We start from the raw sequence: 15,393 nt of genomic DNA, 5'->3' as shown, positions 1-15,393 counted from the left end.
TCACTTGGATGAGTCGCTTTTAGGTAAGATGAATCTCTTTTGCAAATAATGCTGAGTAGTCCCCAGAATACTAGATTTTCAGTTCTTTGTTCTTGAGTCATTAATTATATGATGGTCTCATGGGAGTATGTAGCAGGTGAATGTTTTCTGCAGTTCAGCATGTGTGCACTAGCCTAATTTAGATGGGAGCATGTCTTTCCCAGGAGGAAAGAGTCTTCCAGGCTTGTTTATCTGCCTAATGTTTGCATTAATTATACCCTATCAATTTTAGTTTCTGCTAGAGATTACTACAGCGCTCTTGTGGCGACTCCAGGTACCTATAACGCTTGTAAAATGGCTGTAATAATATTCCATGTATCCATATGCATGGTGCGTCTCTGTGTTCTGCACTGTCATGTTCTGTCCTGCGTAACACAGTGTTTCACAGAGGATCAGGGAGGGAAGCGAGTGCAGTGTGTGACTTCTCACTTGTTGGCAGGGTGTTTCACTGGAGACACGCTATTGTCCTGGTATTACTTGCATATTCATATGCCAATGCATGGGAAAAAAGCTATGCCATGGACAAATAAGCATTACAGAAACCCGGAGCAAAAGCAGCCTCTGCTGTAGAGGTTTCGCTGTCTGCACTTCCTCTTCCCTGTGAAGTACGGAATCACTGCTCCTCTGCAAAACCATGAGTAATTTGGGATCTCTCTAAAAGAGGGAAACTTCCTTGCTCGTTGTGTTACACTGTTGTGATAAAAGTCAGGAACACCTTTTAGGCTGGGGTCTGCCAGTGGGACTGGCAGGCTGCACTCTTGTCCAGAGCAGCTCATTGTTCTTTTTGCATTTCATTAATCTTAATGATCATCCATCCAAATAATCCTTTTATCATCAGGACTGCCAGAGGTATGGAAAGGCTGGGCCTGCAAAAATTGGATGTTTAAGAAGAGGAGAGTATATTTCCTTTACTTGTCTGCCTGATTCATTGCAGCACATATGATTATTTCAGATTCCATTAGCTGCTTGTATTTTGTAGAAATATTCTGGGATTTGTTTTTAATTATACATGTGTTCCTCTGGTCTTTTCTGTCATCTCTGTCTATGACAAGATACAAATTGACTGAATAATTTTATGAATTGTTCACTTCAAACTTTTACACCATCTTACCAGTTCTAATTTTATTCTAAGTCATGTTGGTAATGGTGAATGAGTAAATCATGAGCTGAGATGACACCTGAGCCTGAGTAGAGCTTTAAATTAAAGGTTTCTTTTACCTTTCTGGTTCTTATTTCCTCCCAGATTATTTTCTTGCAGAGATGTGCATGACTTCTTTGCAAAGGAAACCACAGCGGTGGTTTTTTTCAGCCTTTGATATTAGATTCTAATTATGTTCATTGAGAATTCAGCCTTTCATTCTGTGCATTTCATTTCTTGTTAACTAAGTTAATGGCTATAAGCTGATTGAATTCCACTCTGGTAACTGATCTATCTGAAATATTTAGAGGATGATCGTGGCTAGTTCCTTGTGAGTATAGAGGAGAGTTCAATGTAGGGTATTTTAAAGAAAGATTAATTATTTATATCTTTAGAAGGATTGCTGTAACTTTAGCTGGCCCTAAAATCCCTTGAACTAGATACAGCACGGTAAACTGAGCTTGTGGATTTTTTAACATTTTGTTAAATATTATGTTGTTTATTATTTTTTAACTCTTTGGTAATACCACCTTCTGTGTGAGAGCTACTTAATGCTCTTATGAGAGCTACAATGCTACTTAAATGGAGCACTTAGTTCACATTCGTTCAAGACCTTTTATTTTCTAGAAGTTGTTGAGGTGGTGCTGTCATTATTTTTTTGCTGTTTATTTTATTGATGACATCAAAGAACTATGAGGAACCCAGAACACTTACTGGAGGTTGGCATTTCTTGAGCATCACTGTTCATCAAGCTTGGCTGCTGTTGAAAACTATGGAGGTTTTACTATTGACCTGGCAAGAGTTGGAGTTCTGCTGAGGTGATTCCCGCCGAGGTATTACAGCACCTGAAAGTGATGATCTTGTCACCAGCAAGGTGATGGAAAGTTCTAAGTATAGGTGAAGCCCCCAGGTAATCAAGCAAAGGTTTAGGGCTTTTGGAAAAGGAGCCAAAAAAAAAAAAGTAGTAGGTAAAGGGAGCCACCTAGAGTTAATCCATAGGAATCTTTAAATATACCTTTATGCCTGAACTGCTGCCTTTGACTGAAGTTTGGGTGCCACACTGAGTACTAAACATTAAACCCTTTATCTATAAGAAGCTCTCTCCTGAGACCAGGCACCTAAATAAGATTAGAACCCCCTTTAAGATATTTTTACAGTGCTTCTGAAGGATTAGGGTAGTTACTGCTTTTTATATTAAAGAGCACTGGAGGGAAAAGGAATAGCATAAATAACATGTCACAAGGAACTAGTACTAAAGTCTCCTTCTTTCCAATTGAAGACTCTCACTAGCGTAGTTATCATTAGGCTCTTTCCAGTAACTCTCTTCTGACACTCTATTCCTGCCTCTTAGCAGGGGTTTCCTTGCTTCAGTGGGAAGATCAGAATGTGCCCTCCCTTTGACTCCTCTTTAGCCTGGACTTTAGCCTAGAAAAATGGGAATCTTGATGCCCTGCAAGCTGAGAAGAACTTAGCCTGAACTCAGTTTTTGGAAGAAATTTGCTAACCGTTAGCTTGTCATACAGTCCTTCCTCTTGCATCTCTAGTAGCTGCAGTGTTTTGTGCTGGACTTAAAGATACTGGTTTTGTGTTCCATGCTGTATTGGACCTTCTGGGGAATTAGACAGCATTTGAGCACAGTTGTAGGTATGAGCTGTGCTCTTGGCTTTCTGAACTGGAGATTCTTCAGTGCAAGCACTGACTCCTTATAATCTTCCAGGTTTTCTGGGAAGACACCCCCATGGCTGGAGCTTGGGCTCCAGTATCATCTTCTTAAATAGACATGCTTAAATTTGGAATACGTTTTATTTTAGATGACAAAGCAAGCACTCTGAATTGCACTCTGAAACCATCCCAGTTTCCTTTGAAAATGCAAACTGCATTTTGTATGAAAAGGAGAATTCTAGGTGTAGCGTGCCCCTTTCTCTCTCCCACTTGGATATATTAGGCATTTTGTCAGCCAGAGACAGAAACTGAAAGGATGGATCAGTCAAGAATTTATAGTTGCATTACACATAATTTTCCCACGTAACTTTGCATGTCTGTGAGAATAATAGTACAATAATAAGTGCAAACACACTTGGACAGCAAATGGCAAGTCAGTCCTGATTGCTCACTTGGGGCCATGCAGATAGGTTCCAGAATCACAAGCCATGTGTTTTTAGACTTTACCTTTCATGGAGGAAGTATTAATCACAGCGGGTACCTGAAAGCCGTTTCTTGGGCACTTACACTGGACTAATATTCAATAACTTCTGATGCCAGCTCTTAATTAAGATGTGGTTTTGGTCCCTTTCTTATTCCAGAGTGCTTATATTTAAGACTCTGGCCATTATGATTGCTTTATAGCCTCTCAAAGTGTGTATTGATTAGTTGCTATAATTCTTTACAATAATATTATGGATGTCAGAACAGGTTATCAGTTCTGTCAGCACAATTTATTTTACATGGCAGATGAAAACACCTTCGAATACATTCATTTGTAAATATTTCAAGTGGATATGGCTTGTTCTGATTTGGAAACACAAATTTATTGACATCTAAGCAAATCATCTTCCCCTAACTTGCTACTCAGAAAAGTGAAGCCCTCTGCTCTTCAAGACATCAGAGAATTACTAAGTGTTAGTTATAGCTAACACTGCCTCATTAACAGTGTGATGTGTTAATCTACATAACCTTTGAGTTGGCATTGTACCTCTCTTTTATGCCTAACAGCTTCAGCGTGTAAGTCCTCTGTTTGGAAAGACAAGTTACTGATGTGTACTCCAATACGTTTTGTAGCACCTCCCTCCCAAAGCAAACCACAACAAGGAAGCCATATCATTGGCCACACTCACCCTTCCTCCCAGTATAATTTCCCCAATAATTTGCCAGCATTGTACACAGTGTCATGTGTCAATAGGGCACTGGGGAATTGTCCATACCACAGGCTTCAGACTGCAGCACGTCTTGATATCATCTTTCTTTAAAGCCTGCACTGCAAGGGGGAAGCCGTAAGCCTTAGGGATGATGGCTTGTTACTAGCAGAATAAAGTTACAACTCTGCAAAGTGAAGCACCAAACACAAATTGGTGATTCGATAAAACTGTCAAACTGCCTGAAAAAATGATCAGTTCCTAAGAAATGAAAGTGTCTCTTCCAATAAATGCCTTGAAATTCCAGAAAACCAGGCAAGAATCAGTAAGTTTTCTTAGCTTTCTGAAAGTCTGATACCAAAGCTTTAAAAAAGGATCACTGATCTTAAATCCTGTCTCTTAAATCCTGTCTCTCAAAACCACTGTAGGAATCTTTTTTCAGAGAGCAGAGAAAGAAAACAATTGCTGAGCTCTTACCATCGAAGACATGACCTCCACACAGCAGAAGTGTTGCTTTCAGAGTCTGTAAGAGTGCTTTCTTTGAGACTGGAACCCAGACACTGACCGAGTATAAAAGCTCCATCAGAAATCAATTAAGCCCAGTTACAGTGGAGTATTACTTCAGGACAAAAACCCTGGGTTTGTTGTTTGAACTAAGAATTTAATGAAAACAGTATTCTAACAAGGAGCTTACTGGCAAAGACAAAATTTCACTGTTCCTGCATCCAGTTACTTCTTACCACTTAATGCCTAGCTATCACACACAAGTAACTGCAATTACAATAACATCTGGTGTTTAATAGGTTTTAGTGTGTTGGACTTCGTGGCACCCATGGTATGTAAGGAGGTTATTGTCTTCAAGTTAAAGACAGAGAAGTCTGGTTTACTATGAGATTGTGAGAGTGTGAGTTAGATGAGATCTCATCTAACTTTAGCACTTTAGAAGTTAGCTAAGTTAGTTGTCTGAGCTCTGTCCCCCACTGAGGAGCAAGACACCCCCAGGAGGCAACCCATCCCCAGCCTAAAATAAATGGGATAAACCCACCACAGAGATGCCTCTTTGTTGTCAAGAGATGGAGCCCCAGACAAGACGTCACATGCCAGACAAGATGATGTGTCCCCTCAGGGACACAAATGGCTCCCTGTAGGTTGGGTAAAGCAGATTGTGCTCTCCCATCTCCCTAGACAGGCCTATAACCATAAGCCATTTTTCCTGCCTGCTGGTTAGTCAGTAATTGATGGGGTTTGCTATTCCACTGCAGGCCGGGCTTTTCTTTAATTTTTACAAGCTAGGTGTGGGGAGGTGTTCTTGGTAGTACTGGTGTGTTTAGATGGGAAGCCACAAGGCAAATCCAGTTGTACCAGGGAGTGGTGCTGGTGACTCAGTAAACGGCATGGCAGCAAGTGTCCTGGCACAGTTCTTGTGAGCATTGTCTTCCAAGTTGTGCAGTAGGTTAAATCTCAGAGCTGCTAGTCGTTACAGGATCACGCTTCACAAGAGTGAAGTATTAAACCCCAGCCAAATTATATGATAGGTAGCTCTGTCCTCCTTGCCCTTACCTGCAGCTTCACCTATACTACAGTCTTAAGCCCAGCCTGATTTAAACTCCCCAGGGAAGTTGTGAATGCTCCATCCCTGGCCAGTGTTCAAAGCCAGGTTGGACAAAGCCTTGGGTGGCATGGTTATTGTGAGGTGTCCCTGCCCATAGCAGGGGGGTTGGAAGTAGGTGATCTTAAGGTCAATTCCAGCCCTAACTATTCCCTGATCCTATGATTCTCTGAGCTCAGGTGGAGTCGCTGTCTTCTGTCCCAGAGATGGCAGCAGCCTGGAGTGAGTGAAATAATTTCCACATATGCAAGAAGTAAAGCCCTTTGGGATTTTAGATGGAGAGCACCATGGAAATATGTCATTATTTCATGAAGTTACATAATGTTTAGAGTTGATATTTTGCAATATCCCTATTAATGTAAATGGTTCACTGCACTTGATGCTAGTGTTCATGCAGCAGCCCAGAGCAGCATTCTTCCCACAGTTAGCAGAAAGCAGAACAATGAGCGAAGAGGAGCAGCAGTGCTTGTATTTGATTTGCTTGTATCTGGTTTGGCTCCATCTTGATGCCTGCCCACAGCAGGGAGATGACCAATATTTGCTAGCAGTTCAGATCCCCTGCCCTTCCCACCGTCACCTAACTGGGGGTGAAAGTAGTTCAGGCACGTACAGGTGGGCTCCCCATGGATTTCTGCAGCACTGAAACCAATGTCTCTGATGCCAGCTTAAATGTGACTTTCAGTTCATGTTGCAGCTTTAGTTCTATAATTCTAAACCTGTTGCATTATGAATTCCTTCAAATTACTCTGTGGTGTATTTTGGGGACTCTCAGAATAACAATGGCTAGAGCCACCCCTTCTGCAGAGAAACCTCCAAGGGAACAGAAGAAATCTGCTAAGGTATTACACATACCTGTCAGGGAAAACCTCATCGTGGCTGAGACCTTCCTACCACAGAGGTCTAGAGCTTGTCAGGGAAGAAAACTGACCCCTCATCAATGCACTGTGAAGTTGCTGGAAGCATTTCTCTGTGGTAAGGGCAGGCTTCTTGGAAGCCTCCTCATTGCTGGCCCAATTTTAACTGCTCCTCTCTGTCATCATCCCCTGGCACCACAGCTTTAATAAGATTAGCATTGTTTTGGCGGATGAACCCAGAGGGAGTTAATGTAGTTCTTGGCTCAGAAAGCAGAACAGAGCCTGGAGCCTGACTGTTCTTCAGCTCTGGCCTTCTCTGCCAAAGTCAAAATCTTACAGATCGTTCCCAGGGTGTTTCCAGCTTCCAAGAGTATCAGCAGGGTCTGTGGGACTGGATAGATATTTGTCCTTCACAAGAAATCCTTAGAAGAAGAGCAGCAAAAGAGATGGTCAAATAAGTGTTTCCCAGGTTGCCTTTGCCATCATAGCCTGAATGGCGCGGTATCTTTTAGAGAGCTGTACAGTTTTTCTTGGGCTGACTTTGTTTAGAGACTATGAGGATTTATAGGGTCCAGGCTGTAGCAGAGGCTGGGAACAGCTCGTGACATTGTGGAGACTGTCCATAGCCGTTGCAGGGACATGGCCATGATTGCGGACTCTGGCTCCAAGGTGGACACAGCTTGTTTTAGTAAAATGGATGGGATTACCTGGTCTGGGAATGTGGTGATTCAGAAGCTGCTTCACAGGCAGCTCAGCCTTGTGCTTGGCAGAGGCAGACTGGCACTGGGAGGTTTAAGCTGATCAACTTGTCTAATGTGTGCTTTTTTGCAATTCAGAAGTGCTACACTGGCTTCTGGAGCCAGGTAAGTTACACCCAGTCCCAGTACTGCAGTCCAAATTAATAGTGTGCAAAGGAGACTTCCGGTGCTCTTTGGCCTTACTTGGGCATCTCCTGCTGCACTATGGAAATTTTCCCCGAGTTTGAGCTGCAACATTTTTGTTACCGTTTGATTTTAACATGTGAGTGTTTAATTCAATGCGTAATCTCATAAGCATGCCAAACCTTGAACACAGCGTAGAGTTTCCCCAGTTCCAAGTGAAAGCAGTGAGAAGGGGCCACGAAGTGGATGTTTATTCTGCCTGACCTGTCATTTTGTTTTCATGCAAATACTGCCCCTGGTGCTACCCTGTAATCAGCTATTATGGAAACAATACATTGTCCTTAAGGTAAATTTAGAAAAATGTTTGCCCACAATGCACCCACAGATAAATCTAGCTTTAGAAATATAGTGTTTAAAGCATTATACTCTGCTTACAGAGTATCAGCAAGATGCATGCGCTTGGAGCCAGCTCCAGATTGACTGGTTTCTCTGTGTTTCTCAGGCCCTACATGTCCATTGGAACGCTACGTGATCAAGTCATCTATCCAGACACAGTGGATGACATGCATCAGAAAGGCTACCAAGATCAAGATCTGGAATCTATCCTGCACATGGTTCATCTGTACCACATAGTTCAAAGAGAAGGAGGTAAATTGCATAGTTCTGTAAAAAGTTTTACAAAATCCATTCCTTGCATGTGTGTCTCAGTGTGACTGAGCTTTACTTACTCACTCAACTGGCAAAACTGGATCCAGACGTTCTGTGGTTGTGGGAGCTGCTCAACCACATCATTGTTGCTCCTGATGCTAACGGAGGGAGAAGAGCGAAGTGCTCCTCTTCTCCCCAGTAAATCCATGTCCAAGCTGAACATCCTTGTTCTCTTGTAACGGCCAGTCTTTTTGTGGTATTGAGAGATCACTGACCTTCCTTCATTTTCTTAGAAAACGTAACCTGTCTTAAAACCTTATAATGTCACTGACTGCATCAATTCAAAAGCATGTGAACAGGAGAGCTAGGTCTTCTTTCACCCCCCTGGTTAATGGGATCAGCAGAACTATATGTCATGAGGAGTGTCTGATACCACACCACCAGGGTGAGCAAGTCAAAGAGAACCAAAGGACAATGGCTGGCAGTAGATTGTTTCCAGCTACCATTTACAGTTTAAGTTGCCATGTGTTCTCACCGTTGTTTGTCCTAAGAGTAGGGGACAGTGTAAATACACTGGCACAGTAAATGTCTAGATGCTAAAGGCTTCTTTTGTGTCTAAGGAATTGGAACATTTCCTGGCTTTTTCTTCCCAAGCAAAGCAATAATTTTCATCCTTTTGTTTCCACCAGCCACTAATCTCTAGTTTGTATTTCCTCCCCACCATTATGCTTTTAAAACGTAGGACAAAGTTGGTAACAGAGAGCTTGTACCCCGAGTCTCTCTGCCACTTGTCAGCGCTCCCTTTAGAGAGGGTATTTCGGATGCGTTGCCTTGTGATATGTGTGCTTGGTGTCTCTCAGGATCATTCTGTCAGCAAAAAGTAGGACTTTAGCCACTGGTTATCCCAAGGCAATGTCTAAATTCCCATTCCTGGATGGCAGCCTGTTGCTTTGTTAATTTTTTTAAGTCTGCATGGACACTCATCTGCTGTCTTTTCTGCACATTTTAGAGTGGGGAGTAGTAAGCATTTACAGCAGCAGTTGTATATCTACACATACTTCTCCACCTCACAATCCTGTTGATAGACTCTTATCTTTCCCTGGGTTAAAGCTTCTTTGTTAAGAATGACTCAAGCTGGGCCTCAAGTTCCATGAGAAAATAAGAATCTGCCATTATTCTAATTCAGATAATTATTCAGATCTGCTACTATGGCACAAGGATTGAAAAAGTGGGCAGAGAGCTAAACTCAGTGACTGGAATAATTGCAGAGAAGTCCTCTACTCCTACACTGACATTGTACCTATTCCTGCTAATATTCCTGAGTCACTTTGCGGATTGCAGAAGAACAAGAAGATGCGTTAGAATGGGGAGCTGGAAAAGGAGGAGCAGTTAAATTGTCTGTGGCAAGAAGCCACTGTGAAGTGTGCATTCACAGCATGCTGGTACTTGTAGATGTACTGATTAACACATGACCCTCAGCAGCCAAAACCGTATCCCCAGCAGTCTCTGAATGTGCGTAGTTGTGGTTTATAGCCCTGCAGCTGGAGCACGTAACTGGTGATAGGGCAGTTACTGTGCTCCACACACGAGGGACCGTTGTCTGGGGTCAGTGTTCTGTATTGCCAAACTGAACCCCCAGGTTTGATCAGTCTCACTCTACTTTCTGAGCCAAAGAAAGTATTTATTGCTGACCCCATTGTTGCTCTTCTGCCTGTCTGACTGTGTATGTGAGACACACACAATCTATAAAAAACTGATAATGTTCACTTGTGCTTTATTGAAACTCCAGTCAGGATAAGGACACACTGGGCGAAAGTCTGCACAAATGTTACCAAAAATGTGTCTTGGGTACTTGGCGATCTAAAATGACAGAAGTGGGCAAAGCTGGAAAGCAGGGGAGAGATTACCACATACCAGGAAGTTTTTAGGTCGGTAATACACTTACTTGTTCCCTTTTCTCATTGGCATTTGCAGGAGGCAAGCGCTGAGGTAGGTGCAGAGAGAAAATCTGTAACATATGATTGGACACGTTACGTGGATTTCATACACTTACCTGTTCATTAGAGCTCTCCCAGTCTGGGACAAAGATTCATATTCTGGTTTGTTTTGAACCAGCAAGCCAGTGAAATACTTGTTGAAAGTGAACAGTTGAAAATTTTGTTTATAGGTAGCTGACTTATTTTTTTAATTTGAATTTTATTTGATTCTTAAAATCAGACTTTTGAGATAAAATGATTTCTATGAAACATGGATCTTTTTCTTTGCAAAATGATGAAAAATTCCATATAAAGCTTGTAGAACAAGGGGCTTGCCCCAAGCCATCTTTTTCGTCCTTGCAGACTGCTTTGATGATTGACAAACATTGGCATTTTCCAATAGAAAAGAAGTTTTGCTGAAAAATTCCCAGCCAGTTTCTATCATATACTATATACAGCTTCTGAAAATTTAATACATCTAAAAAAATCAATGAAACCATTTTTAGTTATTCCGATTATTGTGGATAGAGCAGGTATGTCCACACTATTTTGAACTGATTCCATAAACCATCCTAAGAATGGAGCTAACTATCTGTTCAGTCATTATGTTATAGAAATCTAACATAGTTCTTCAGTATTTTTGTCTGTAGATCCTCTTCTCCTTCAGAGGCTTACTTCTGTCTCATTCCTTCAGAGGCTTACTTCTGTCTCATCCCCTTTCACCTGTCCCCTGCAGCGTTAAGCCTCTACTAGACAGCAGGCTCCTTAGGGCATGACCCTGTTGTGCTTTAATTGACTAAGAATGTTATGTGTGTATAATATGATGCTTTGCAGTTTTGTGTTCTGCTCCCTGTGGGCAGTCATGACAAAGCCAAATGGAGCCAGAAGTGCACAACTCTGACTCAATTTATTTGTCCTGGCATAACTTTCTTGTCTTTGGCTGAATTACTTCCACATTGCATCAGTACAAGGGTCACCAGATTCCAAGCGTTAGGTACCCAACAAGAGCCTGATGTTCTCGTTGCTGCCAGTGGCGGAAATTCCTCCGATTTTCTAGCAATAAAGGTTTGACCCAGTTAGAAATGAATAGAATGGTTAGAAGAATAATTAGCCCAGTTTGGCATTTAGCTTCTGTGTTATCTTCATTAAACTTTTTTCAGTTGGTAGCAACTGAGTACATCAAAATCACCAGAATAGCTGTCCCTCTCTCCACCAGCATCACCACTCCAGATGTCCCTGAGCCTAAGCCCTAGAAGAACACAGTACAATTGCTATTGATAGTAGCCCTCTTTGCTGGTGGGGGCAGAATTTCCTTCCCACTGAGGCCCACCCCAATGTTTTTCTCACCTGCTGGATATTACAGGAATGCATTTTGTTACTTACCTTTATATTATCAATAAGGAGCCCATATCAGCACCTGCAGAGTTGCTAGCTCTACCAGAAAAATGATCTCATACAAAATGAGGGTAGCAAAGAAGGTTATCTTCAGCATGGGTGATGAAAAGGCATGTCCAGAAATTGTGGGTGATTGCATGGAGATATGCAGTAGATATGCGTAAAGGGGTTCCTTTTTGACCTGCTTTGAAAATCTGTGTATACTTATTTAACGAGTGTCAAATGTGATGCAGCCTTGGGCTGCTAATAGTCTGTCACATGAGAGGAGCCATGGGTACGTGTAGCAGCACGCTCAGTGCATGACCAGACCTGTCAGGTTGGGGCTGATGACATTACTGAACAAGTTCAACCTGTTTATGGTTTCTTGGCACCCCAGATTATAATTATTCCTCATTATTTTGCACATTTGTCGTATCTTTGGGTCTTGTCCAGGGAACCTTTGTGCTACACCACGTATAAACACACAGCCAAGCACATTTCCTCTCTCCCACATTTTTTCATCTGAGCATTTTAGCTCTGGATTTGCTTTTGTTACTGGCACCAGCAGGAACTCTGGAATGCTCTGCTGGCTTTTCCAGTGGCTCTGAAATTCAGAGACACAATCCATGCAGTGTCATGCTGAGCTGGGGCTCATGCAATTGATGGTCTCTTTGTTCCTCCCTCAGCTAAGGATTGTCCTTGCATATTCATCCTGTACAGCTCCCGGGCTCTGCTCTCTTCCATTTTGACAGCTGCCTGGGGACATAGGCTGTGCGAGAGGCCTCCATGTTCAAAAACTCACCAGGGGTGGACTCTCTGGCTATAGTTCGCTGTAGTAGCCTTTCTTCTGTCATGAAGCTGTAAGACTCCAGCCCATGTCTGATGACACTGCAATGTAGATCTGGAAAAGAACTTTTATCTTATTTTGGCAGCTGAACACTCTGTCTTGCATGTGGAGTGTGAGGATTACAAGGATGAAGGATACACTGTGCCACAGACCCCAGATGTAGCCCTTTGTTGGTGTTGTCGACTTTAGCTTGTTTTTCTCTTGAGAAAATGGAGGTAAAAAGAACTGTAAAAGAAGCCATGCAAGAAAATGAAATGCTGCTATCATGAGGCTATCACTAATTTCTGCCGACAGCTGTACATATTTCTACTGCTGTTGCTCTGTGTCGTGGTTTAAACCCAACCACAAACTTCGTTCACTCACTCCCCCCCCTTCTTGCCCTCCCTCTACTCTTGGAGGGACTGCTGAACCCAGGACACTCTGCCCTGACACATTGCACATGGTCTTTGTCTTCTTGGTTGCAAAAGGCATTCCTATGACATCCAGTGTCTGTCACATCTGCATCATGCCATGTGCAACCAAAGTCTACGTGTAACAAGAATCTGGGCAAGGACTTTGGACTTTGAAAGCCAAGATTATGTTAGTACCTACTGAGAAGTTTGTGCTGCGTTCATTCACAAGCCATTTCATTTGTTCTGCATTCATGGACAAGCTATTTCAATTCTTCATCTGTGAAGTGGATGTGGCTATGGGTGACATAAGCCACTGACTCGGCTGATATTTTTAGAACACTGGTGACCTTCACTGACATATGCCATGTCAACAGGAAGAAAAGATAAACAAGTAGGTGCATTATTGTTAATGCACAGTAGGGAGTCATTTTCTTGTGAGTTACAGTGCCCAAGTGTTCAGAGGAAATTGTTCAGACATTAGAAAATATACCTTAAAAAGGGACAATATTAAAATGGATTCTTCCTTAGCTGTTGTTTGAGACATTCCAAGTGACAAATAGGAAAACTAAAGGAGGGGGCTAGGCAGGAAGAGACAAGATGCACTACTAATACTCAGTTAGAATGTAAGATGAAGTGACCACAGAGATGATCATTGTATGCTGGTAAATGGAGGCTTAATCTTATACCTTTAGGGAAGTAATAGAACGATTTTGCTGACAATACGATGCTTCTTCTTGAACTTCATTCCCTTTTGGTCTTTTAAACCAGCTGATCTGTAAAAGACTACAAATGCCAGTGCCGTTTCTCAGGCACATGTGCTCACATGCACACCAACCCACACCCCAGCTCAGATCCAGACCCCTTCAGTTCATCTATATTCTCAGCTTAAAAACAACAGAATATAAGCAGTAGCCTGAATGTTGTCTTCAGAAGCATAGTTGTTTCTATGGCTTTCTTGAAGGACCATTCCCATCTCTTACCCCTAGAACCTTTTGCCAAAAAGGGGTGCTCCAGGTATTTTACAGTCTTTTTTGGAAGCTGAAAGTGTCGATTGGAACATCACTCCAGCTCACCGTGTGGTCCCAGCACTGGGACTGCTCAGCAGCAGCCTCTCTTTATCTGTTCCCTTTACCAGCCTTCATCCAGCTGGTGATTCAGTTAACCCTTACCCAACTCCATCTTTGCTAGGAGCCTCCTAATAGAAAGCATGTGCTTCCAAGGGGGTGCCCACTGGGATCCTTAAGCAAGAATGAAAAGAAACTAAGGAGAAACAATAGGATCAGTAAAGGTGATGTCTTTCTGCAGTGTGCATGCATGTTTTTTAAAATCTTAACTATATACACAGATATTAAAAAATCATTACATTGTATTTTACAATTTTACATAGAGGAAATCCTTGGAATTCAGTGTCTAGCATTATCGATTCCTGTTTTCAGTCACACAGCCTCTCACCAGGTGCTTCACCGAGGTTTTGTTCAGACCTACCAAGCCCTGGTGTAGCAACCAAGCATGGGCAGAGCACTCCCCAATCCCCTGCACCCTCGCAAGCCCCACTTTTCTCACCTTTGTTCAGATACCAGAAATGACACCGCCCACCCTCCTTGCTTTGCCTTGCTTATAGCTTTTTTCTGGCATATGTTTCTTTTCAGTTGGGCAGTGGCAGAGCCACAGGTTGTGTTGTTAAGTTTTTGGGTACAGTGCTTCTGGGCTGATGCGGAAACTGTTTTTTCCCTTGCGCATCCCTCCTCCAGCTGCATCGTGAATAGATGCTGTATTAGAGAAATGTCTTACCAGATTTTCTCTACATCCATACTTTCCCTTTTCAAAACTCATTTTGCTACTCCACCCATCTGGATTGTTAGATTGAAAGCTAATTTTCAGTAGGGTAATTTGGTATCTTGAGTTTTTCATTGGTGGGCATGAATCATACAAGAGTACTCACAGGAATGCCAGATCACCGACAGAATGCATCACACGTCTGTTGCATATATCTGAAAGTGATCAAGAAAAAAATCAGGTAGATCATGTGCAGAATATTCAGTAAGGATACCCAGCTTACAACAGTTGTGGGTCATTTCTAAATGCAAAGTAGTGGGAAGTTTGTATAGAAAATCATCCTGTCTGTATGCAGTTTTGTATGTTAGCTGCTTGCCTGTGCACACAGAACTCATCCCTCTGTTCTGTTGAGTTTGGTGACAGTTACTGTTTGCCTAAAGTAGCGAGTGGAATCTGGCAGTGCTCTTCATGGGTTTTTATGCTGTATTTCTCTGAATTTGTTTATCATTTTCACTCACACCTTTCAAGAAAGAATAGCTAATTGCTCTGTAAAACAGACATGACAGAATGAATTCCTTAGTTATACACAGGTAAAAGATGGTTTTCCAAAGAGATGGTAAGTAAAGTTTTTTTGACAATTCCTACGTGGCCAAAAAGGTTAAATTCCACTTTCAGAATTGACATGATGTTCGGGACATTTTTCCAATTGTGTGCCAACGGAAAGGCACTAAGGTATTTCAGAAGATGTGATTCAGATCCCTGAGCTGTCTCTTCTGCAATGACAATGCCATTTGTGATTTTGGTTGCAGAGGCATTGCAAGTGAAGCTGCATTTTCTCCGTAACTTACATTGTCCTGATGGGTTTTGTTTGCCTTTTTTTTTTAAAGGCTGGGATGCTGTCATGGATTGGAAAGATGTCTTGTCAGGAGGAGAAAAACAAAGGATGGGCATGGCTCGGATGTTTTACCATAAGTAAGCATTGCAATTTGTTCTTTAAGTAGCATCTG

General features: G+C 42.2%; 1 protein-coding gene across 2 annotated transcripts in view; it reads left to right on the top strand.

Annotated features, from left to right (window-relative positions):
* Positions 1 to 15,393, top strand: part of ABCD2 (ATP binding cassette subfamily D member 2) — a 47,788-nt gene that overhangs the window by 24,972 nt on the left and 7,423 nt on the right. For both annotated transcript variants that reach the window (XR_010609804.1, XM_065665721.1), the window contains exons 7-8: positions 7,876 to 8,021; positions 15,274 to 15,358. Coding sequence is in view for 1 of the 2 variants with exons in the window: in XM_065665721.1 (XP_065521793.1) it covers positions 7,876 to 8,021; positions 15,274 to 15,358 (231 nt within the window). In the remaining variant the exon portion in view is untranslated. The remainder of the gene's footprint in view (positions 1 to 7,875; positions 8,022 to 15,273; positions 15,359 to 15,393) is intronic.

This window comes from Lathamus discolor, chromosome 1 (assembly GCF_037157495.1).
Source record: "Lathamus discolor isolate bLatDis1 chromosome 1, bLatDis1.hap1, whole genome shotgun sequence".
NCBI lineage: Eukaryota > Metazoa > Chordata > Aves > Psittaciformes > Psittacidae > Lathamus > Lathamus discolor.
Note: the sequence above shows the minus strand (reverse complement) of the source record. Positions and strands in the feature narration are given on the sequence as shown.